General features: G+C 45.6%; 1 protein-coding gene across 2 annotated transcripts; it reads left to right on the plus strand.

Moving 5' to 3' along the window:
• Window positions 1-1,373: 1,373 nt before the first annotated feature.
• On the plus strand, window positions 1,374-24,702 carry LOC129831253 (sodium/potassium-transporting ATPase subunit alpha-3). Of its 2 annotated transcripts, XM_055894457.1 has the most exons (22): window positions 1,374-1,564; window positions 1,829-1,900; window positions 6,587-6,718; window positions 7,825-7,884; window positions 8,096-8,299; window positions 9,697-9,810; window positions 11,816-11,950; window positions 12,382-12,499; window positions 14,246-14,514; window positions 17,016-17,214; window positions 17,666-17,910; window positions 18,235-18,427; window positions 18,531-18,843; window positions 19,396-19,546; window positions 19,676-19,844; window positions 21,863-22,017; window positions 22,231-22,354; window positions 22,485-22,630; window positions 23,072-23,202; window positions 23,365-23,466; window positions 23,721-23,812; window positions 24,322-24,702. In XM_055894457.1, the coding sequence occupies exons 2-22, from the start codon at window positions 1,895-1,897 to the stop codon at window positions 24,348-24,350; spliced, it is 3,087 nt and encodes a 1,028-aa protein (XP_055750432.1). In that variant the 5' UTR covers window positions 1,374-1,564; window positions 1,829-1,894; the 3' UTR covers window positions 24,351-24,702. The 2 variants fall into 2 exon arrangements, with proteins under 2 accessions (XP_055750432.1, XP_055750433.1); XM_055894458.1 differs by lacking the exons at window positions 1,374-1,564; window positions 1,829-1,900; window positions 6,587-6,718; ... (4 more) ...; window positions 12,382-12,499; window positions 14,246-14,514 and adding an exon at window positions 15,715-15,803.
• The last annotated feature ends 684 nt before the right edge of the window (window positions 24,703-25,386 follow it).

Here is a 25,386-nt window from a genome sequence, read left to right on the forward strand (position 1 = left end):
ACAAGTTGCCAAAGAGAGATAGACACCTCCAGCACGGAGGAACATGTCTAATGTGCCTTCTCTGAGAAGGTTCTTTTTTATTAATCAGACAGCGCAAAATATTGTCTACCAACTCAAGAAAAGACAATGACCTTGCCAGTTGCTACAGAATCACAGTTTATATGTCAGTATGTCCTCGGTCCTTGTACCTCTGACGTCCATCACTATCAAACGATATGAGAACAATCCACAACATTCAGTAACAAGTCTAATGACCATCAACCCGTGACATAAATGAATGAGTGTCACAAATAGAACACTTGGATCCATGTTTATTACATAAAGGGAAAACATATAGATATGCTAAGCATTGTGTTAATTACTCTTAACTGGATATTCACTTTATTCATCTTAAATATTCCCTATTACACACACAAAGAGTTACACAGTTACACACACACACACACACACACACACACACACACACACACACACACACACGCACGCACACAAATAATCACAAAACACAAATCCCTTTGTTCTTTTCAGAAACTCCAGGTATTCACCCGGTTTGAAGGTTCCAAAAACAAAACTTGAACTCTCAACAGCTAGTCTGGGTACCAGTCGTTTTAGTTTACATTCATTCCACTCCTTGCCACTCCTATTATTTGCCAAAGGCAAGGAGTGGCGCGGAGTGGCAAGGAGTGGAATGTAAGCTACAGAGACGGGTACCCAGGCTACTCAACAGCAGGTGTTGGATTCAAAAATACACTTGTAAAGCCAGAGACTTATGCATTCAAGTGCGTTGAACAATACAATGATATCAGATGATTGAGTGTGTGTTCTCTCTGGAATGTTCGCATGGCATTTACATGCAAGGCGCAACAACCAACTTTGGTGTGGCGTGATAAGAGATGCTTATCAAATCTCCATGGAGACCACAGTTGACAGTGTGAGTTTTGGGCGGAGGTAGCTGAGAGGAACACTACAGTGTTGAGACATATTGGTCATTGGGGAGGGACATTGAATAGCCTGTTCATATGTTCCAGAAATATGGATGACAGACTTGAGCAGAGCCTTTGTATTTATAGCTGCAGAAGAGATTCATAACATCATTGATGTATTGTTCAGTCCGTCATCTCTCAAGAGATTGCAATTTCATGTGTGAGGGAGGCTAACTGTCAAGCAAACTACAACTTAAGAGCGTTTTCATAGTTGTTAGACAGCTGTTCTTTTAAACTGTCAAGTCTTCTCTCACTTCTATTGGCCCTTTGTCTGAACATCCTGAAACAGAATTGGACTGGTGATCTCTCAATTGTCTGTTTGTAATGCGACCTATTGGGGCAAAGAATGGTCTGTGGGTGGATTATAGTTACGAGTGCGACTGATTACATAGCACACTTGCAATAGGTCTATCCTGCTTTGTGGGTCCAGGGTAGTGCATCTCACACACCCACTGGCGCTTCTTTCACACGAGGAGTATTGAGGAGCGTGGAAAGGGAGTGGCACGGCAGCTGAGCATAGCAGCGGAGGGAGACAGAATCGAATACCGTAAACAAGCTGCTCGGCTCTTCAATTTCACTGGGTATAATTTTCGCATGATACAGAGCAACGCTTATTGCTAAACTGCATTTTATTTGATAATTTTACACCTAAAACGGGCCCTTTAAAAAAAAAGTTATTAAATGAAACGTTGCCTTCTCATGTATTTCTGTGCCGTTCCTCTTATGAATGAGATCTGATCATGTATTATTAGAACAATAGCCAATAGCGTCTGGAAGAAGAGCATTTGTTCTTCTTAAATTGTACAGTTACAGTTCTCTCTTGTGTTTCTACACTATACTATCAGCTACTCCGGTGGAATCCAGCCTAAAACCTTTTCATCTGCTGTGGATACCCGACTGACTGCGCCGAGATGGGGGTAAGAGTTATTTCTATTGTGCGTAAAAATGCGTTTATGAATGGATAGCTGTAGAAGCATATGAGACATGTGTAACTCACCTAAAAGGGTTCAAATGTGGAAGAAATATCATATTGGAATGACATTAACCACTATTGGATTTCGATGGCTTGTGAAACTATTGCAAATTGGTGTGACTTTACTTGCATGACAGTTTAACGCAAGATGTTGATTCAATGCAATTGGACGAATTACAGTCCAATACATTCCATCGCTGTCTATTCTTCTGTTAAAGTGTTAATTAGAAACATTACTGACATTGTTCTAATCTGCTATCTGCACCGTTTTCCCGAATTGCGCTCGAACCGATCCGCTGCGCACTTCCACTCCTCTCCTCTCCAGCCGTCAGCGGTTGAGGCATAATTTAGTTACCGGGAGAGGAGAATCTGGTCCCAAATTTTGATTATAAACTGGGTGGTTCAAGCCCTGAATGCTGATTGGCTGACAGCCGTGGTATTCCACGGGTATGACAAAACATGTATTTTTACTACTCTAATTATGTTGGTAACCAATTTATAATAGCTCCGCGGAGTGCCTAGACACAGCCCTTAGCAGTGGTATATTGGCCTTATTGCTTAATTATATCACTAAATATATGTAGGCTACCGAGGGGTGAACTCTGTTGGGCGATTAAGGAACGTGTCGCCGGTGGGGCAAAGGTGCGCAATCTGTTCCTCGTGACAAATTGAAAACAAGCTGTTCGCCAAACCTAAATCCCAAATTAGCCAGATATTTTTTGGGCCATTCTCTACTTTTTTTGTATGTATTCCATTGAACTTGAATGGCACATAGACAAATTGTCAAGAAGAATTACAATATTTAGGAATATTTAGGTTAGTCTACAGAAGGAAGGCAATGGGGATGCAAGAAGGATGCCTTATCCATCCTCTAAATCTGATAATCTATTAATAGCCTAATTTCATGACATTATTAGCCTAGTTGTCATAATATTGTTTCACTTTTTGACCTCTTGCTTTTATGGCACAGTGATGGCCTCCATGACTGCCATTTGTAATTGATGAGGAGGCCACAGGGACACACTCAGAGGGTGGGGGGTGGGATACTAAATGCCGGAATTGGAATATTGGAATTGTTGTCCACCACTTGTTTTATACCCATCCTACAGAGTCATATATTAAGTCACTGAAACTGTGACAAGTCGTTGGTTATGGATATACAGATAGGGAATTAGTGGAGAGGTTCGGTTGGGGTACCAATCAACGCAGACTGTTGCGCCAAAATGGATGCCCAGTTCCCCCGTGTTGATATGGGTTAGGGAGGTTGTCATAGCCTAATAATCAAGCATGCCAGTGACTGGTTGTAACAGAAAATCTTGCTTATTTCTATCTTCCATTTTGACTCGGTGTAGTGGTGACACAGACTGCCAAAACCCTGTTGATTAGTCATGGCAGAAAGGACAAAATATTCCTATTTATCGTTGTATACAGTGCGTTCGGAAAGTATTCATACCCCTTGATTTTTCCCTATTTTGTTACATTACAGCCTTATTCTAAAATGGATTAAAAAATCTACACACAATACCCCATAATGACTTGAGTCTCTCCCAGTGTCTCTTTGAATCTCTCCCAGTGTCTCTTTGAGTCTCTCCCAGTGTCTCTTTGAGTCTCTCCCAGTGTCTCTTTGAGTCTCTCCCAGTGTCTCTTTGAATCTATCCCAGTGTCTCTTTGAGTCTCTCCCAGTGTCTCTTTGAGTCTCTCCCAGTGTCTCTTTGAATCTCTCCCAGTGTCTCTTTGAGTCTCTCCCAGTGTCTCTTTGAATCTATCCCAGTGTCTCTTTGAGTCTCTCCCAGTGTCTCTTTGAATCTCTCCCAGTGTCTCTTTGAGTCTCTCCCAGTGTCTCTTTGAGTCTCTCCCAGTGTCTCTTTGAATCTCTCCCAGTGTCTCTTTGAGTCTCTCCCAGTGTCTCGTTGAATCTCTCCCAGTGTCTCTTTGAGTCTCTCCCAGTGTCTCTTTGAATCTCTCCCAGTGTCTCTTTGAGTCTCTCCCAGTGTCTCTTTGAATCTCTCCCAGTGTATCGTTGAGTCTCTCCCAGTGTCTCTTTGAATCTCTCCCAGTGTCTCTTTGAGTCTCTCCCAGTGTCTCTTTGAATCTCTCCCAGTGTATCGTTGAGTCTCTCCCAGTGTATCTTTGAATCTCTTTCATTGTCTGCTTAAATCTCTCCCAGTGGCAATGTCTAGTCTTTGATCAAGCAATGAAGACTGTAATTCAACTATGAAATGTGATTACCTTGTAGACTGCACAAGATGGATACAACATGAATGCATCAGTGACCAAACCCAAAGTCTGCTCATAGTGTCTTTTACTGTCTTACTGTGATTAAAGTTCAGACGATAAATTGCCTTTTGTGTGTTTTAGGGCCGTAAACACAGGCCCATACACTGAGTATACAAAACATTAAGAACACCTTCCTAATATTGAGTTGCACTCCCACTTTTGCCCTCAGAACAGCTTCAATTCGTCGGGCCTGGCACATACTACCATACCCAGTTCAAAGGCACTTAAATGTGCCCATTGACCCTCTGAATGGCACACATACCAGTGGAGGCTGCTGAGGGGAGGACGGCTCATAATAATGCCTGGAACGGAGCGAATGGACTGGCATTGATGTATTTGATACCATTCCACTTATTACGCTCCAGCTATTAACATGAGCCCGTTCGCCCCAATTAAGTTGACACATACACAATCCATGTCTCAATTGTCTCAAGGCTTAAAAATCCTCCTCGCCTTCATCTACACTAACTGAAGTAGATTTAACAAGTGACATCAATATGGGAATATAGTTTTCACCTAGATTCCCCTGGTCAGTCTATGTCATGGAAAGAGCAGGTGTTCTTTATGTTTTGTATACTCATTGTACAGTATATAGACATACAGTATAAGAGGTATATAAACACATACAGGCACATATAAGGCACATAGTTTAACACATTTAGTATCATGGACCATTTCTCCTCTAAGGACGTTTTCAGGACTTTCTGTGGTCTCTCTGACCATCACGGCACCTGGGGCCACAGGGCCACCGTCATGCGCTTTTCATAGAAACGACCATGTGAGGTCCCTCTCACTGTGGCACTGTACTCTCACAAGGCTTGTATTGTCCATGACGAGAGAAAGAGGGAGACATTTAAAGAGAGTGTGGGAGAGAGAGAGAGAGAAATGAAAGGTTAGACAGAAAGAGTGAAAGAGAGGTTGGGTGTGGAGGGAGTAATTGAGAGAGGGAATGGTAGAGGAAGGAACCATGTTTGGGTGCCTTTGCATAATGTAGGCAATCACTGACATGTCACTGACTGTAAAATAGGGACCTTGTAGGAGTCTTAAGGGTAAGCAGCAGGAGGCAGGCGGGTAGAAGTGGTTCGATTTATTTACAAAATTGAGCTAATGTTCCAAAGCGACGTTTATCACTGTACATATTTACAAAGTTCAGACTTCAACCTTCAATATTTAAAATAAAAACCCTTCAATCAGGTAAAAGAAAATGTCTATACCATAAAAGACAGGTGGGGTATTCCTGACTCGAATGCAGCCTTCCTGTTGCAATACCAAAACCAATCTGACAAGAAAATCCCAAAATGGCCGTTTACTGTAAATATTGTACACTTGGTCACTCCTTGGACCATACCATGTCAAAATGAAATGCATTTTAAGGTTGGGAATCATTAAATTGGGGAAATAAAACACTCTCAAATGGGGGGAATTTGGAGAGCTCACCACCTGTAGGAGACACCTAGTAAAGTAAAGTAGCCTAGTTTTAAACCATGCCCATTAGGTCTTGATTAGAAAAACCTTCCATTCTGGACCATGTTATACATTTCCTGGCTGTTTATCATTTTCATCATTTTCATGTGGAGTATACAAAGCTAGAGTGGCAAATATTTAGGGAGCTTTGCCCAACCATATAATTATGGCAGCCGTGCACTTAATTCTCTGTTTGCTTGTTTGATTGTGGCCTCCACTCAAGTAGCTAACAGTGATATTATCTGAGTGCGTGAATTCCTATCTAGTTGTGGCTTAGCTTGTGGTGCAGGTAGGATTCCAGCTGTCTAGAAGAAAAAGAAAGGCACACCTATTTAGGCGAGGTGCTGGCTAGCGGAGTAGAACACTTGAAAATAAAGGAGAGCCGCACACTCTAGGAGCTCAGATGCTAAAATGTAATTACCAACGTTTCGACAGCCAAGCTGTCTTCATCAGGGTGTAATCACAAACACTGCAGGATGACTCGTTTATATAGTGTCAAAAGACACACAGGTGTCTGTAATCATGGCCAAGAGTGGCCTAATATCATTAGTTAATTCTCAAATATTAAAATGGCATACAAAGAACAGCATACAAAAAACAAATGAATATCATATGATCATAGATTCATTTTAGACCTCACAAACTTACACACAATTACAATGGCAAAGTCACAATAATCACAAGAATGGCTTCAGATCAAAGTCTACACTGGCACCAGAAAGCCCAAGTCACTGCAAAACTCAAAGATACTAGGGCAGCATTGACGCGTTCAAAGCCTAAAATTGTGGATTTAGGATTAGCTGACCCACGCTGCGTATTAACCCAACCTTTGACTATGTAAAATATGGACTGGTCAGGGATCTGTTTTCTCTCTGTGTTTGTCTTTCAGTATGGACGGTCAGACAGCTACCGTGTGGCCACCACGACGGAGAAGGAAGAGAAGGAGTCCCCCAAGAAGGCGAACTCCAAGGCGGACAAGAAGACCAAGGACATGGATGAACTGAAGAAGGAAGTTCCCTTGGTATGTAGTGCATAATTCCTACTTCTTGTTTCCTGTCCGTGCACCGTGCCCTAGAGCAGTGTGTCCTGGAATGTTGCTAACTGGTCCCTCAGATGGTTGGCTGAGACCAATTGAGTCCAAAGTGCTAGTTTTCATCTAAGGAGGAAGGACTATAACTTGCCAGACCATAGTATAATAAAAGGCTGAGAAACACAATGCTAAAGAGCACCCACTGGGCGGCGGGTAGCCTAGTGGTTAGAGTGTTGGGCCAGTAACCGAAAGGTTGCGAGATTGAATCCCCGAGCTGACAAGGTAATAAAATTATCTGTCATTCTGCCCCTGAACAAGGCAGTTAACCCACTGTTCCTAGGCTGTCATTGTAAATAAGAATTTGTTCTTAACTGACTTGCCTAGTTAAATAAAATAAAAATGTATTCAACCAATGTGTTCTCAGTGGGCAGTCTTTGTTTATTCTGTTTGCGACAACAAAACGATTACTTTTCAGATGATTGGACAATGGATTTTGGTAGCCTGTATTCCTGAAAATCAATTTTATTGGTGGCAGTAAGTGAATCTCATGGGTGTCAAACAAAGGATTTTTTTTGTATGAATAGTTTGTGGTTAGAGGCAATGCCAATGTAAACTAATCCTGTTTGAAGAGAATTTACTCTGTTATGAGGTATAACGTGTACGCTGGAAGTCGGGAAGCAAGTACAGGGAGTGCAAATTTAATAATAAATCGAACATAGAACAAAACAAGAAACACGAAATGTGTACAGACATGAAACAGAAACAGAGTCAATAACGCCTGAGGAAAGAACCAAGGGGAGTGACAGATATAGGGGAGGGAATCAGCAAGGTGATGGAGTCCAGGTTAGTGTCATGAGGCGCAGGTACGCGTAACAATGGTGGCAGGTGTGCGTAATGATGAGACAACTGGCGACGTCGAGTGCCGGAGAGGGGGAGCGAGAGTAAACGTGACATGAGGTATATGGCCAAACCATGATAATATGAATATCCTTCTGAAACACAGCCTTAAAATATCCCCAAGCGCTATTCACAATATATTTGCAAATATTTAGTTAAAACTAGAGTTTTATTCAAGGTTTTTAACTTTTTAATTTTAGACGGAACACAAGATGTCCATCGAGGAGGTATGCCAGAAGTACGCTACTGATATAGTCCAGGTAAGCTCATCACCTCAAGAGTTTTCTCAAAACCTGTGTTGGGGCTTTTAAAATGAAATATATTGTAACATTAAAGGAAATATCAGTTATCACACAAAATATCTAGCTAGCCAACAACCACATCACAAATGATGCCCAAGGGTGTACCCTTTTAACAGCAATCCCTCTCCTTCCTCTCTCCCTCTCCCTCCTTTCTCGCCCCCCTCCTCAGGGTCTGACCAACGCTAAGGCCGCTGAGTACCTGGCTCGAGACGGCCCCAACGCCCTCACACCTCCCCCCACCACCCCCGAGTGGGTCAAGTTCTGTCGCCAGCTGTTCGGTGGCTTCTCCATCCTGCTGTGGACTGGCGCCATCCTCTGTTTCTTGGCCTACGCCATCCAAGCCGCCACCGAGGATGAGCCCGCCGGAGACAATGTGAGTGACAGACACATACAAAATGGTCCCCATCATCACTTGGCAGGGGATAAAGGGATGCAAGGGTATACACGGCCTTTTTGGTTCAGCTTAATGTAGTGTTTCCAAAATGTAGCATTAAGATTCAACTTGTGGGGTTGTGGCTGATTCCTACTTGGCACTAAAAGATTTGGCAAACTCAATTAAGTGTCTAGTGGTCTACTGTTGATATGAGTTCAATGTCCCATGTGTTTCTTAGATCCAGCTATATGCCTCAACCAACCCCAAATAAATGGGAAATATAGGCACTGTCTAAAATGATAAATGGTTTAACAATATTTATGTCTCTCTCTCCTTGCTCTCTCTCTCTCCAGTTGTACCTGGGTAATTTTTTTATTTTTTTATTTCACCTTTATTTAACCAGGTAGGCTAGTTGAGAACAAGTTCCCATTTGCAACTGCGACCTGGCCAAGATAAAGCATAGCAGTGTGAACAGACAACAACACAGAGTTACACATGGAGTAAACAATAAACAAGTCAATAACATGGTATAAAAAAAGAGAATCTATATACAATGTGTGCAAAAGGCATGAGGTAGGCAATAAATCGAGTAATTACAATTCAGCAGATTAACACTGGAGTGATAAATCATCAGATGATCATGTGCAAGAAGAGATACTGGTGTGCAAAAGAGCAGAAAAGTAAATAAATAAAAGCAGTATGGGGGGTGAGGTAGGTAAATTGGGTGGGTAGTTTACAGATGGACTATGTACAGCTGCAGCGATCGGTTAGCTGCTCGGATAGCAGATTTTTAAAGTTGTTGAGGGAGATAAAAGTCTCCAACTTCAGAGATTTTTGCAATTCGTTCCAGTCGCAGGCAGCAGAGAACTGGAAAGAAAGGCGTTCAAAGGAAAGGCGTACTAAATGAGGCATTTGAATTTCATTGAATGTATCAATGATTTATTTCCTATCCTATATATTCCCATTAATTCAAAGTCAAATTCAAATAATTCTGCATCCCGTTTACTATTTCAATTCAAGAACTGAATTGGAATTCATCAGCCATTCCCAATTCAATTCTGAATTGACCTCAACCCAGCATGGCATGTGGTATTTTAGATTCAGCTATATGCTTCAACCAACCCTCAATTAATTAAAAAGCTAGGCACCATAATAACACTATCAAACAATTAAGTTCCCCCAGCAAAAACAGCAAATGTTCCTACAATGTTAAGTAATGTTCCAATTGAGTTCCAATTTGGTTTTCAGATAACATAGCATGACATCACCTCATGAATGCTGGTAAAATGTTATTTGATAAACATTAGTAGAAGGACACAATGGTTGTAAGAACGTTTGTTAAAATGTTCCAATACGGTTTGTTTTTTTACATTGTTTGCTGGGTTCTCTCTCTCCAGTTGTACCTGGGTATCGTTCTCTCGGCTGTGGTCATCATCACCGGCTGTTTCTCCTACTTCCAGGAGGCCAAGAGCTCCAAAATCATGGAGTCCTTCAAGAACATGGTGCCCCAGGTAAACAAACCTCTTCTTTAGTGCATGGCTTGGACTGAAATAGAATACAGTACTCATGTTGGGTGCTGATACTCTTTATATTCAGGTGCAGGAGCTCCACAATACTTTTGAGATAATATTCTATAAGAGGAACAGGAGCTTAAGCAGTAGAACATTTGAGGTGCCGGTACTCAGCTCCGGTGAGCTCCTGCCCAAGTCAAGCACTGCTCTTCGTCCGTCCGCGAGCGTTGCAAAATAAATGTACACATACATGTTATTCAGTCATTGCACCCACACTGCTCGCGAGCGTCTGCGTGGCCAGGCGCTGAAATAGAAATAGGTTCTATTTGTGACGCTCAACGCTCTGCAAGTCCGGCCTCTCCCATCTCCTCATTGGTGTTTAGGAGCACATACCCACGTCCCATCTCCTCATTGGTGTTTAGGAGCACATACCCACGTCCCATCTCCTCATTGGTGTTTAGGAGCACATACCCACGTCCCATCTCCTCATTGGTGTTTAGGAGCACATACCCACGTGCCATCTCCTCATTGGTGTTTAGGAGCATGTGCCATCTCCTCATTGGTGTTTAGGAGCATATATCCACGTGGGTGATTGAAAGATGAACTGACGTCTACACTCCAGTCGGTTGTAGTAATGCACCGTAAAGTTGGTTGCTAACCGCCATATAAAGTCCAAAAAAGAAAAAGAAGCCTGAGGAAGGAGGAGAGGTGACAAAACGGTAAACCGAATTCCTTTCTCATCTGTGGATTAATTGTCGGAGTAGAGGACATTGTGCATTTCAGGTAGAATAACAACCCAATGTTTATATCCCAGGACAAATTAGCTAGCAACAGCAAGCTAGCTAGCTAAATTGCCATAAATGTTTAACGCTTTTCGACCTGCCCCCAAATTAATATAATTGGTTCAGAGTTTGTTTTGATATTTCAACCTGCGTGTGGTGATCGTGTCTGGTGTGGGGGGGCAAAATCAACATGTGCGCGATGACGCACGCAGGTGTCCAGTTTGGTCAACACGTTAGATCTCCTTACCACCCTATCCGCTTGTCTCCTACAATACCACCACCAATACCAATTTGTCCCTCCGGTGATTTGCTACCCCCCCATCCCCCAACCGAGTTTTCTGAACCAAAAACAAATAAAGCATTTTTTGTTTGATTGTTTTTTGTTGGACATAAAAGATTATAAAAACACCAGCAAATCAGCTCCAAGTGATAATTTAAATTATGGGAATCTGTTCCAAAGTATTCCCACACATAATATAGAGATATATGTGATTGTATATACAAATGTAAGCAAGGTTTGAAATTATTATGTTTCAGTCATCTGTTTGGGCTTCTTGCGGTCTACAAATGATTTGTAATTATGTTCCGTCCCCCTGACCCTCCGCTCAAGACAAAAATCAGCCCGCGGCCCTGACCATAGAGCTCAGTGTCTATAATCCTAATTCCAATCCTATTAGTCCCATCATAAGTGTTTAACAAATCTTAATCCTAACTTGTTTTTCCTAGATGACTATGGGTGGGGTAGTTGTGGCAGTGACACAAAATAACCTGTGACCCTAATCCAGATGTTCCCCCCTCTCAAAACACACGTAGCCGACGTTGTTGTGGCCCTTGTATTCATGGTCAGTTAGGGATTCGTCTATTCTACATCTTCGCGAGTGAATATGATGCATATTGCCATTCAGTGGTGAGTTAGTAGCCACACAGACATTGTCTCATATGATCAGTCTGTATGCAGTTCATACGTCTTGTCTATCTATGGTCAGTGTCAATGGTTCGTTGGTTACTTTAGTCTATTCATCTGCCAATCTCTATGCAGTTGCATAGTTATAACATAATAACCCATCATTACTGGTTAGTTTATGGTCAGTGATAGTGTGTAGTTTGTCTGTGATTGGTTGCTAGTGAGTTTTACTGTTACCCCAGTGTTACACCTGCATGTATAGTCAGCTAATGGTTGGTTTATGGTTCCTACTTCACCATTGGGGTTCCTCTGTCCGCAGCAAGCCCTGGTGATCCGTGAGGGCGAGAAGATGCAGATCAACGCTGAGGAGGTGGTGGCGGGAGATCTGGTGGAGGTGAAGGGAGGAGATAGGATCCCCGCCGACCTCAGGATCGTCTCTGCTCACGGCTGCAAGGTAAACACACACACACACACAGCATACGTTTTACTATTGTTGTCGGGACCTAAAATGTATTTTCATTTAAAGCCCTGACTCCTAAATCTAACTCCTAACTCTAATTCTAACCATAACCCTAATTGTAAACCTAACCCCTAAGCCTAAAATACTCCTCGTGGGACCCTTCCCTTGTCCTCGTGGGACCCTTCCACACATACACACGCACACACACACACACACACACACACACACACACACACACACACACACACACACACACACACACACACACACACACACACACACACACACACACACACACACACACACACACACACACACACACAGCTCACATTAAAATATAGCACACACTCACACAACTACACATTTGACATACAAGCTTTTTCAAATTGTAAACAAGTTCCCTGGATTTTGTCCTTCTCCTATAGGTGGATAACTCCTCCCTGACAGGCGAATCGGAACCCCAGAGCAGGTCACCTGACTGTACCCATGACAACCCCCTGGAGACCCGCAACGTCGCTTTCTTCTCCACCAACTGTGTGGAAGGTCCAACTGCATCCTCCTCATCTCCATCCTCCTCTTCCTCCTGACCCCTTTCCTTTTTCTCGTTGCCATCGCCATAATCCTCATCCTCGCTGTCGTCGTCATAACCCGCGTTCCCCCATCACTCTACTGTTTTCGCTCTTCCCTTCCCTCCCTTTCTCTTTATCCCCTCAACAGGTTGAAGGTGAACATTGTGGCTGCCATAGCATCAAGGCACCCACCATTTTAACAAGCATCCTACCCAGCGCCCACACACACTCTGTCTCTCTCTCTCCTGCTTTCTTACACCCTCTCTTTTCCTCTCGCTTCTTTCAATTCCCCAGGTGCCTTTTCCTTCCCATCTGTCCGCATCTTTTCATCTTTGAGAACACTCCACCTGGTGTCAATATTACCTCATCCTCTCCCTCCGGCTCAGCGGTCTAATGGTAGTGTCAATACATGACGACATACATAAACGGCTAAGGTCTAGATTCAATCAGATCCGCATTAACCCGCGGTAGCCGACAACTGCATAGCTTATCTTTTTGCTTTTGTTTAGGCGGCGTCGGAGTTGTCACTGTGTCGAATCCACAAGCGGCCCCATCGTTATACCTGCTGTGGACATTGCCATTGGACGCCCCGAGGGTCATTAGTAGAAATCCCATAGAGCCATCTTACATTGTGATCTATACCTCGATTAGGCTGATATAAATCCTTATTTTTATTATTATTTATTTATTTATTATTATTATTATTATTATTTTGTTTCATGATTTTTCAATGTGAGTGTGATTGTTTCTATATAGCCTACACTTTCTCTTTGTAAACTTTTGACACGTGTGGGAAGGGTGTGGCTTCGTGACAATGACCACAAGAGCAGCTACTCACCGATTTGACAGCTCCAACGCAGTTACACCTCCGACATCGCCGAAACAAAAAAACAATAATATGCTATGCAATTTTCGGTTCCGGCAGGTAAACGCTAATCTGATTGAATCTAGGCCATTGTTGTCTGATGAAGCTAAGGCCTCTGGTTACCTGAAGGCCACAAAAATATTTACCTCATAGAATGGTATATGATGCCCCCATGTGGTTTGGATGGTGTATTGCACCTGAATTGGTGGCAACAAGAAAAACATCAGTGGTATTTGAGTGAAGAACACTTCAGCAATTCACAATTATTATTTTTTTGGAATGATTACTTTAGGACTATTCATTATAAGGGAGTGATAGACAAATGATTATTAAAAACGTATTATTTAATGAAGTCCCACTTGGGGGACGTGCAATTGGTCCAGCGTCGTCCAGGTTAGGGGAGGGTTTGGCCGGGGGGGCTTTACTTGACTCATTGCTCTCTAGCGACTCCTTGTGACGGGTTGGGCGCCTGCAGGCTGACTTCGGCAGTCAGTTGAACGGTGTTTCCTCTGACACATTGGTGGGGCTGGCTTTCGGGTTCCGTGTGGCTTGGCGGGTCATGTTTCGGAAGGACGCATGACTCGACCTTCGCCTCTCCCGAGCTCATTGGGGAGTTGCAGCAATGAGACAAGAACGTAATCACGAAATTGGGGAGAAAAAAGGGGAAGAAATGACAGCAACAAAAAATTATTACAAAAAACGTATGATTTGCACTCAAACTCAGTTCTTTACACTGAATGGGGGTAACGCACCATCATTTTACGCAACATACCGCAAATGGTATTACAAATATAATATACTGTAACATGTAAGTCAAGTCATCTAACTTCCTTCTCTCGTCCTCACCGTCACCAGGCACGGCGCGTGGCATCGTGGTATGCACCGGTGACCGTACCGTCATGGGCCGTATCGCCACCCTCACCTCCGGCCTGGAGTCGGGCAAGACCCCCATCGCCAAGGAGATCGAGCACTTCATCCACCTGATCACAGGCGTGGCTGTGTTCCTGGGCATCACCTTCTTCATCCTGGCCGTCTGCCTGGGCTACACCTGGCTAGAGGCCGTCATCTTCCTCATCGGCATCATCGTGGCCAACGTGCCCGAGGGCCTACTGGCTACTGTCACTGTGAGGGGATATTTTCGTGGATTTTTATGTTGTGTGGTGTGGGGTGGGGTTGGAAAGGGTAGTTGAGGGTAGTGAGGAGAGGTGTGTGTGTGTGGGTGTGTGTAGTGAGGAGAGGTGTGTGTGTGTGTGTGTAGTGAGGAGAGGTGTGTGTAGTGAGGAGAGGTGTGTGTGTGTAGTGAGGAGAGGTGTGTGTGTGTGTGTGTGTGTGTGTGTGTGTGTGTGTGTGTGTGTGTGTGTGTGTGTGTGTGTGTGTGTGTGTGTGTGTGTGTGTGTGTGTGTGTGTGTGTGTGTGTGTGTGTGTGTGTGTGTGTGTGTGTAGTGAGGAGAAGTGTGTTTGTGTGTGTAGTGAGGAGAGGTGTGTGTGTGTAGTGAGGAGAGGTGTGTGTATGTGTGTAGTGAGGAGAGGGTTGCGTGTGGGTGTGTGTGTGTAGTGAGGTGAGTGTGTGTGTAGTGAGGAGAGGTGGGTGTGTGTGTAGTGAGGAGAGGTGTGTGTGTGTGTGTGTGTGTGTGTGTGTGTGTGTGTGTGTGTGTGTGTGTGTGTGTGTGTGTGTGTGTGTGTGTGTGTGTGTGTGTGTGTGTGCGTGTGCGTGTAGTGAGTGTTTTTTTGTATCTGCTGTGTGTTCCTCTGCTATGTGTTGTTGGTCTCTGTCTCTTTTTCCTCTGTTGGTGTCTGTCTGTCTGTCTGTCTGTCTGTCTGTCTGTCTGTCTGTCTGTCTGTCTGTCGTTGTCTCTTACTCTATGTGTTCCATCTCTCTCTGTCTGTCTGTCTGTCTGTCTGTCTGTCTGTCTGTCTGTCTGTCTGTCTGTCTGTCTGTCTGTCTGTCTGTCTGTCTTTGTCTCTTACTCTGTGTGTTCTATCTCTGTGTTAGTTTTTCCCTGTGTCCCGGTATCATTGTGGAATTATGCATCTCTATCTGTAATAGACTCTCATGCGTTTGTATCTGTGTCTTCTGTGATGGTTGCTCTTTTTCTCTTTCTCTCTCTCCATAAAAGGCAGCTGTTGTGTTTTGTGTACCTTTATCTCTCTCTTTTTTCTCTCCTTCCCTCTTTGTGTTTGTCTCTCTTTTTCAGGCTGCTTCTTTTTTTCTCTCCTTCCCTCTCTCTTTTTCAGGCTGTTTCTTTTTTCTCTCCTTCCCTCTTTGTGTTTGTCTCTCTTTTTCAGGCTGTTTCTTTTTTTCTCTCCTTCCCTCTCTCTCTTTTTCAGGCTGTTTCTTTTTTCTCTCCTTCCCTCTTTGTGTTTGTCTCTCTTTTTCAGGCTATCTTTGCGCCTCGATCAGTGACACCCCCTGGTCAGTTGTCTTCTATGACAACTGTTAAGAAAGATTGACATATGCTAGGCTAATGTTAATATAAATGCTAGGCTACTGTTAATATAAATGCTAGGCTAATGTTAATATAAATGCTGGGCTGTTGCCACTCTCACTGCTTGGCTAGTTGCCTGTGTCGGCCATGATATTTTGAAAGTAGCATGATACACCGTCGCCCGCCTTTTCGCTGCTTTTACTCTATGCTTGGCTTTCCTACTCTTTCTATCTTTCTGCATTGCAGGGGTTTACACAACTCCAGGTCTCAAGGGTAGGTGTCTTGTATTGATTTGTCATGGTTTTACTTATCTGTAGACGCAAGTAAGTTGTTGATTGGTTTGAGGGTCTAGGGCAGGGCTGCCCAATCCTCTTCCTGAAGATCTACTGTCCTGTAGGTTTTCAGTCCAACCCTAATTTAGCATATCTGATTCAGCTAGTTAAGGTCTTGTTGAGCAGCTAATTAGTAGAATCAGGTGTGTTACATTAGGGTTGGACCGAAAACCCACAGGACGGTAGATCTCCAGGAAGAGGGTTGGACTGAAAACCCACAGGACGGTAGATCTCCAGGAAGAGGGTTGGACTGAAAACCCACAGGACGGTAGATCTCCAGGAAGAGGGTTGGACTGAAAACCCACAGGACGGTAGATCTCCAGGAAGAGGGTTGGACCGAAAACCCACAGGACGGTACATCTCCAGGAAGAGGGTTGGACTGAAAACCCACAGGACGGTAGATCTTCAGGAAGAGTGTTGGACTGAAAACCCACAGGACGGTAGATCTCCAGGAAGAGGGTTGGACTGAAAACCCACAGGACGGTAGATCTCCAGGAAGAGGGTTGGACTGAAAACCCACAGAACGGTAGATCTCCAGGAAGAGGGTTGGACTGAAAACCCACAGGACGGTAGATCTCCAGGAAGAGGGTTGGGCAGCCCTGGTATAGGGCGTCCACCCCTGGAGTTGTGTACCTCGTGTCTTTACTTTACTGACTTGGTACTAATCTTTTATTTTATTCTCTCCAATTCTCTCTCTCCTACTTTCTGTCACCCTGTCTTCTTTTCCCAATCCCTGTTGCATTCTCGCTCTCTTTGTCTCTCTCTCTCCCCTTTTCCCTTCTTCTTCTTCTTCTTCTTCTTCTTCTTCTTCTTCTTCTTCTTCTTCTTCTTCTTCTTCTTCTTCTTCTTCTTCTCTCTCTCTCTCAGGTGTGTCTGACCTTGACCGCTAAGCGTATGGCTCGTAAGAACTGCCTGGTGAAGAACCTTGAGGCTGTGGAGACCCTGGGCTCCACCTCCACCATCTGCTCTGATAAGACAGGCACGCTGACCCAGAACAGGATGACCGTGGCCCACATGTGGTTCGACAACCAGATCCACGAGGCCGACACCACGGAGGACCAGTCTGGTAAGAGAGAGGGGTTTAAGTTCACTCAACTCATTTATGTCCTTACTATATAATAGCAAAGTAAATATATCTTGGCTTTGCATATCGTGATCACAGTTATTGAGCTGGTTGCAACGTTTAAGGTGATTAAGATAGTCTTGTATATTGATTGTTCCCTCCTTGGAACTGACTGGAATTAGATATCATTTAGCAAACCAGCATAATGTGGCTTGCAGGCCTGATGAGGCACCCGAGCCAGAAGTTTCAGACCACTGTGTTAGTGAATAACTAGGCCATCAAAAGATTGGCCTTATGTTGTTTGTAACGTCTTGTAGCAAAGGCTTTGCATTTTTAATGATAGTAAGTTTACTTATGCAGGCCTTGAAGAAGGCTTCAGGGCTGCCTGTGGGCACATGAACGCAACAACCATGTGTCTCTCACTAACAATTCCCCCCCCCTCTCTCCTCCCCAGGCGCCTCCTTCGACAAGAGCTCGGAGACGTGGTTGGCGCTGGCGCGCGTGGCGGCCCTGTGTAACCGGGCGCAGTTCAAGGCAGCTCAAGACCAGCTGCCCATCCTGAAGAGGGGCGTGGCGGGTGACGCCTCCGAGTCTGCGCTGCTGAAATGTATCGAGCTGTCCTGCGGCAGCGTCAAACAGATGAGGGAGAAGAACAAGAAGGTGGCCGAGATCCCCTTCAACTCCACAAACAAGTACCAGGTGAGTGAGAAGCATGGAGCACAAGCGTACACCCTGGATCCTGTAGGTGTCAAACATCTCATAGTGGAAGTGCTGATCTAGGATCAGATTCCACCTATCTATGGGATCTTATTCATTGTGGTATAAAGGGCAAAACTGATCCTGAATCAGCTTGATACATACGGCCGCAGGTCTAGAGGTGGGTCTGACCTGGGTCTGGGTTCGGGTTGAGGGTTAGGGTTTAGCCGGGGTGTAGACTTGAAGTTAGGTTTAGGGATAACAAGGGTTTGTATAAGAGGCTGAACACAAGTGTGTGATTGTGCCCCCCCCACCACCAACCACCAGCTCTCTGTGCATGAGACGGAGGATGAGAACGACAACCGCTACCTGCTGGTGATGAAGGGAGCGCCAGAGAGGATCCTGGACCGCTGCTCCACCATCTTGATCCAGGGCAAGGAGCAGCCCATGGACGAGGAGATGAAGGAGGCCTTCCAGAACGCCTACATGGAGCTGGGAGGACTGGGAGAGAGAGTACTCGGTGAGAGAGAGGGTGGGAAGAGAGTAAGCAAATGGGAACCTAAAGAGGCCTTTCAGAACGCATATACGAATAATAATACCAATCTAATACTGTCACTCCCCAGGTTTCTGCCACCTGCTAATGCCTGAGGACCAGTACCCCAAGGGCTTTGCCTTCGACTGTGATGACGTCAACTTCACCACAGAGAACCTGTGCTTCGTGGGCCTCATGTCCATGATTGACCCTCCTCGTGCCGCCGTGCCTGACGCCGTGGGCAAATGTCGCTCCGCTGGCATCAAAGTCATCATGGTGACCGGCGATCATCCAATCACAGCCAAGGCTATCGCTAAGGGCGTTGGCATCATCTCCGAGGGCAACGAGACAGTGGAGGACATCGCCTCCCGCCTCAATATCCCCGTCAGCCAGGTCAACCCCAGGTAAGAGATATGAGGACGGAGTGTGTTTGGGTGTTTACCAACACATACTGTATGGTATATGTCTCTTTCACACAAGTCAGTCACTCTTTCACACAGTCAGTCACTCTCTCACACAGTCAGTCACTCTTTCACACAAGTCAGTCACTCTTTCACACAGTCAGTCACTCTTTCACACAGTCAGTCACTCTTTCACACAGTCAGTCACTCTTTCACACAGTCAGTCACTCTTTCACCCAGTCAGTCACTCTTTCACCCAGTCAGTCACTCTTTCACACAGTCAGTCACTCTTTCACACAGTCAGTCACTCTTTCACACAGTCAGTCACTCTTTCACACAGTCAGTCACTCCGTCCGTCCATCAGTCAGTCAGTCAGTCAGTCAGTCAGTCAGTCACCTCACTCCCTCACTCAAATACTCAGTCAGTCAGTCACATCCAAATGCCTGAATATACCTATTCACCAAAAACACTCACTTTCTGCATTTCTGTGTGTGTGTGTATCAGCGATAGCAAACATACTCTCACTCACTGTCTTCCTGCGTGTGTGTGTTCCAGGGATGCCAAGGCGTGTGTGATCCACGGAACAGACCTGAAGGATCTGTCTCAGGATCAGATGGATGAGATCCTGAGGAACCACACTGAGATTGTGTTCGCCAGGACCTCCCCCCAGCAGAAACTCATCATCGTGGAGGGCTGCCAGAGACAGGTGAGGCACACACACACGCACACGTACACACTTCCTAGATATTCTATTTTACAGTAGTAGATAAAGAGGAGGCTTTTCACAATATTCACTATCCCCCCCACCCCCCACCCCCTCCTCCCTGCCTCTCAGGGTGCCATCGTGGCTGTGACTGGTGATGGTGTGAATGACTCTCCTGCCCTGAAGAAGGCTGACATCGGCGTCGCCATGGGGATCTCCGGCTCAGACGTGTCCAAACAAGCCGCTGACATGATCCTGCTGGACGACAACTTTGCCTCCATCGTCACCGGAGTGGAAGAGGGTGAGAGAGAGGGAGGGAGGGAAGGAAGGAGTGGAAGAGGGTGAGAGAGAGGGAGGGAGGGAAGGAAGGAGTGGAAGAGGGTGAGAGAGAGGGAGGGAGGGAAGGAAGGAGTGGAAGAGGGTGAGAGAGAGGGAGGGAGGGAAGGAGTGGAAGAGGGTGAGAGAGAGGGAGGGGGGGAAGGAAGGAGTGGAAGAGGGTGAGAGAGAGGGAGGGAGGGAAGGAAGGAGTGGAAGAGGGTGAGAGAGAGGGAGGGAGGGAAGGAAGGAGTGGAAGAGGGTGAGAGAGAGGGAGGGGGGGAAGGAAGGCGTGGAAGAGGGTGAGAGAGAGGGAGGGGGGGAAGGAAGGAGTGGAAGAGGGTGAGAGAGAGGGAGGGGGGGAAGGAAGGAGTGGAAGAGGGTGAGAGAGAGGGAGGGGGGGAAGGAAGGAGTGGAAGAGGGTGAGAGAGAGGGAGGGAGGGAAGGAAGGAGTGGAAGAGGGTGAGAGAGAGGGAGGGAGGGAAGGAAGGAGTGGAAGAGGGTGAGAGAGAGGGAGGGAGGGAAGGAGTGGAAGAGGGTGAGAGAGAGGGAGGGGGGGAAGGAAGGCGTGGAAGAGGGTGAGAGAGAGGGAGGGGGGGAAGGAAGGCGTGGAAGAGGGTGAGAGAGAGGGAGGGGGGGAAGGAAGGAGTGGAAGAGGGTGAGAGAGAGGGAGGGAGGGAAGGAAGGAGTGGAAGAGGGTGAGAGAGAGGGAGGGAGGGAAGGAAGGAGTGGAAGAGGGTGAGAGAGAGGGAGGGAGGGAAGGAGTGGAAGAGGGTGAGAGAGAGGGAGGGGGGGAAGGAAGGAGTGGAAGAGGGTGAGAGAGAGGGAGGGAGGGAAGGAAGGAGTGGAAGAGGGTGAGAGAGAGGGAGGGAGGGAAGGAAGGAGTGGAAGAGGGTGAGAGAGAGGGAGGGGGGGAAGGAAGGCGTGGAAGAGGGTGAGAGAGAGGGAGGGGGGGAAGGAAGGAGTGGAAGAGGGTGAGAGAGAGGGAGGGGGGGAAGGAAGGAGTGGAAGAGGGTGAGAGAGAGGGAGGGAGGGAAGGAAGGCGTGGAAGAGGGTGAGAGAGAGGGAGGGAGGGAAGGAAGGAGTGGAAGAGGGTGAGAGAGAGGGAGGGAGGGAAGGAAGGAGTGGAAGAGGGTGAGAGAGAGGGAGGGGGGGAAGGAAGGCGTGGAAGAGGGTGAGAGAGAGGGAGGGAGGGAAGGAAGGAGTGGAAGAGGGTGAGAGAGAGGGAGGGAGGGAAGGAAGGAGTGGAAGAAGGTGAGAGAGAGGGAGGGGGGGAAGGAAGGCGTGGAAGAGGGTGAGAGAGAGGGAGGGAGGGAAGGAAGGAGTGGAAGAGGGTGAGAGAGAGGGAGGGAGGGAAGGAAGGAGTGGAAGAGGGTGAGAGAGAGGGAGGGAGGGAAGGAAGGAGTGGAAGAAGGTGAGAGAGAGGGAGGGGGGGAAGGAAGGCGTGGAAGAGGGTGAGAGAGAGGGAGGGAGGGAAGGAAGGAGTGAGGGAAGAAGAAAGGGAGAGAGGGTAAAAAATTGATATTAGCAGGGAGGAAAAAAGGTATACAAATGTTGAATCTTAATTTGAATGCAATACAGGAAATGTAAAACTTGTAATGTATTTGAGGTTTTAAAAAAGCTTCTGAAGTTTTACATTTCAGACTTGATTTTCCCTTACGAAAAATGTATCATCCAATACAAAAAAATGTATGTTTTCCTGTTACTGCAGGATTATTTTCCTGCTGTATCAAACTGGCTCAAATTAAGATCATACATCTGTAGGGAGGAAGAAAACGAAGGAGAGAAAGAGGGTGGTATGAATGACAGGTAGGATGGAGAGAGTTAAAAAAAAAGCTCAGTGAGAGGAGAGGAAGGAGGGGTAATGGAATATTTGGAGACAAAAGAAAATGTGCTGCTTAGAAAGATAACTTATCTGTAATATGAGCCCATTGTTGGAAAATAAAAGATATAATGATGTTGTCCTGGGGTAGCCTATACAAGCCCTTTCTCTTGTCCCTCCAGGCCGCCTGATCTTTGACAACCTGAAGAAATCCATTGCCTACACCCTGACTAGTAACATTCCTGAGATCACCCCCTTCCTCTTCTTCATCCTGGTCAACATCCCACTCCCCTTAGGGACCATCACCATCCTCTGTATCGACCTGGGAACCGACATGGTGAGATACACACACACCCACACACACACACACGAACACACAGGCAAATTGTGTTTGTTCAATTCATACACTATGAAGATTAAAAATACAATTTGAAGTGAAGGCCAGTCGTCTTATCCAAGTTTGTGGTTTGATCTATTGTCCTTTGCACCACAATGTGAGGCAGTGTACTGATATCCACTGTCTTCTCCTAACCCTAATTTATGTCTATAGGTGCCAGCTATCTCTCTGGCCTACGAGGCAGCAGAGAGTGACATCATGAAGAGACAGCCCAGGAACCCAGCCAGGGACAAACTGGTTAACGAGAGGCTGATCAGTATCGCCTACGGACAGATTGGTGGGTCTTTAAAAGTCTATCTCTGTGTTCAGGTCGTTAGTCTGTGTTAGATTGACTCCCGGCCTAATTCTAATTCTATGGGCAGAGTAGATAAAGCTAACATCTTCCTCTCCTCCCTCTGTCTCTGTAGGGATGATCCAGGCTCTGGGAGGGTTCTTCTCCTACTTTGTGATCCTGGCGGAGAACGGTTTCCTTCCCTCTTTATTGGTGGGCATCAGGCTAAACTGGGACGACCGTTCCAACAATGACCTAGAGGACAGCTACGGACAGCAATGGGTATGCTAGATGGCCTCTTTTTTTTCTTCTCCGTTTTCATGTTTTTTTTCTTTCGGTTTCTTTCTTTCTCTCTTTTTTCTTTGCTCGCTCGTCTTTACTCACTCACTTTTACCACTCTTCCATCTTGTTTTCTTTCATACAGTCCTTATTAGTCTTATAAAATGAATTGCTTTCTTAGTCATCACGACCAATTTCCACTTAGTCATCACGACCAATTTCCACTTAGTCATCACCACCACTTTCCACTTAGTCATCACCACCACTTTCCACTTAGTCATCACCACCACTTTCCACTTAGTCATCACCACCACTTTCCACTTAGTCATCACCACCACTTTCCACTTAGTCATCACCACCACTTTCCACTTAGTCATCTCTACCTCTGCTCTCGTTCACTCTTTAACTCTCCTTCGTTGTGATTTTCTCTCCCTCGCATGCCAGACCTATGAACAGAGGAAGATAGTGGAGTACACCTGTCACACAGCCTTCTTCGTCAGTATTGTGGTGGTACAGTGGGCTGATGTCATCATCTGCAAGACCAGGCGCAACTCTGTCTTCCAGCAGGGCATGAGGTCAGAACCCTTTATCTTTGCATCTTTAGCATGACTAAATAACAGACCTCTTCTTTTCTCCATTTAGATAAGCCATGTGTTTTGCAGGGTTATGACGCCCCTCTACGTTATCTCTCTCATAGCTAGGATAAATGTTGAGATGAATTATTTGTTTGTTTACAGGAATAAGATCCTGATTTTTGGGCTGTTTGAGGAGACGGCCCTGGCTGCCTTCCTGTCCTACACCCCAGGCATGGACGTGGCTCTCAGGATGTACCCCCTCAAGTAAGTACTGTACACCAGCCTCTCTGTCCTCATTCCCACATAGCAACAGCACCCTCTACTGAGGGATGTTAATATAGGAGTTACTTAACAGTAATGTACCAATGTGTGGACTGGAGACTATTTCAATCCATGAATGGGGGGAGAAAAAAATCCTCTTTAAGGACAATTATTAATTCAACTGAATGGCACTCTGGCTGTAACTAAAACGTGTATTTTTCTTCTATGTTCTCTCCACCCGTCTCTTTCTCTCTCAGGCCCAGCTGGTGGTTCTGTGCATTCCCGTACAGTTTCCTCATCTTCGTTTACGATGAGATCCGAAAACTCATCCTGCGTCGGAACCCCGGAGGTACTACTCTCTCACAAACGCACTTAGTGTACTCACAAAAATCTATAGCACAATGTACTACAGTACCCATAAGAACATTTACGAAGATAGAACCAGATATCTTTTACAGAGCATTGTGGGTACTGTTGTACATCATGCCACAAAATCCTACATGCACAAACCCACGCAAACTCACATACAAACATGTAGAAAAGACATGCACGTTTGCATACACTAAACCAGGGTTCTCCAACCCTGTTCCGGGAGTGCTACCCTCCTGTAGGTTTTCGCTCCAACCCCAGTTGTAACTACACTGATTCAGCTTATCAACCAGCTAATTATTAGAATCGGGTATGCTAGATTAGGTTTGGCGCAAAAACCTACTGTCTAGGAACAGCTGTCTAGGAACAGGATTGGAGAGACCTGCACTAAACCATCTTAGGGGAATTCAAGTTTCCTTTGATACAAATGTTTTCTATTTCAATAAAAAATGATTTATCTTTCTTTCTCTCTGTTCCCTTTCTCTCCAGGCTGGGTGGAAAAAGAGACATACTATTAGATTATCAAACCACTCTTCTCTCCGTTCCTCCCCTAAATTCATTCCCCTCTTTCTCTCCTCCCTACCACCGCCCATCCCTCTAATCACATACCAACCACACGAGAAACCACACCTGAAAACTCCTCCGTTCCCCATCCTGTATTTTCCTCCAACATCGCCTTGAGGAACAAAGAACCAACTACAGAGAAGGAGAGGAACAGGATGATCACTCCAGATCCCTGCACCCCTCTCTGTCTCGCCGACTTTTTTTCCTATCCAAAGTACACAGCATAGTCAATACTGTCAACATTGTTTACTATACTGTTATGATAACACTGTTCATAAATGTGCTAATACACTGTAAAGTACAACATACCGGTGTCACTCGTCTCTATCAATAACAAAATGGCAGCTGCATCTAGATCCCACGGTGAGCGCTGTGGCGTTGTTGTCACCCGTTCTACCCCGACGTCCCCTCTTGACACTCTCACTCCTTCCACCAATCTTCGACTTAATGTTCCCCTCCAGCCACTCCCGCCACTCCAGTAAACGTGGAATACTCACTCACTCCCTCTACGGGGGGGGGGGGGGGGGGAATGTCCCTCCCCTCCCTCTTCCTCCTGTTTTGCCAATGTTGTTGTTGTTTTATATTAGAAGACTGAGTGTTTTTTTTTTTAAACAATTGTTCGTAACATTTCTGGGTTTCTTTTTTTTAATGCTAGGAGCGGCTCCGAGAGCTACTTGTCTGTGAGAACCGTGCGACCTCCCTTGTCCTTGTAAACTTCCCCCCTCACCCCCCCCGTTGAAAAAATATAATAACATTCTTTCTGTGTCCTAGGAGAAAAACAGCAGCAAAAAAAAAATCATAAAAAAGGATCCCTCTTTTTTTCAGTTTGGTCTCAGTTAGTTTTTTAGTATGTGGGGTTTGGCAGAGAAAGACAAGACTGTAAATACATCGTTCATACTATCAATGCTCCTGATACCACTTTAAGGCAGACAATGTCTCGACTTACATACCAGGGGTATTGAAGGGTTGTCTGCAATGAGGAGCGTTGGG

Source organism: Salvelinus fontinalis, chromosome 32 (assembly GCF_029448725.1).
Source record: "Salvelinus fontinalis isolate EN_2023a chromosome 32, ASM2944872v1, whole genome shotgun sequence".
NCBI lineage: Eukaryota > Metazoa > Chordata > Actinopteri > Salmoniformes > Salmonidae > Salvelinus > Salvelinus fontinalis.

Bases quoted from the DNA above. Each gene is read 5' to 3' on its own strand.
- LOC129831253 (XM_055894457.1), top strand. The intron at 12,500-14,245 runs GTCCAACTGCAT...CACCGTCACCAG, and splicing joins CTCCACCAACTGTGTGGAAG to GCACGGCGCGTGGCATCGTG. The intron at 22,631-23,071 runs GTATGCTAGATG...CTCGCATGCCAG, and splicing joins ACAGCTACGGACAGCAATGG to ACCTATGAACAGAGGAAGAT.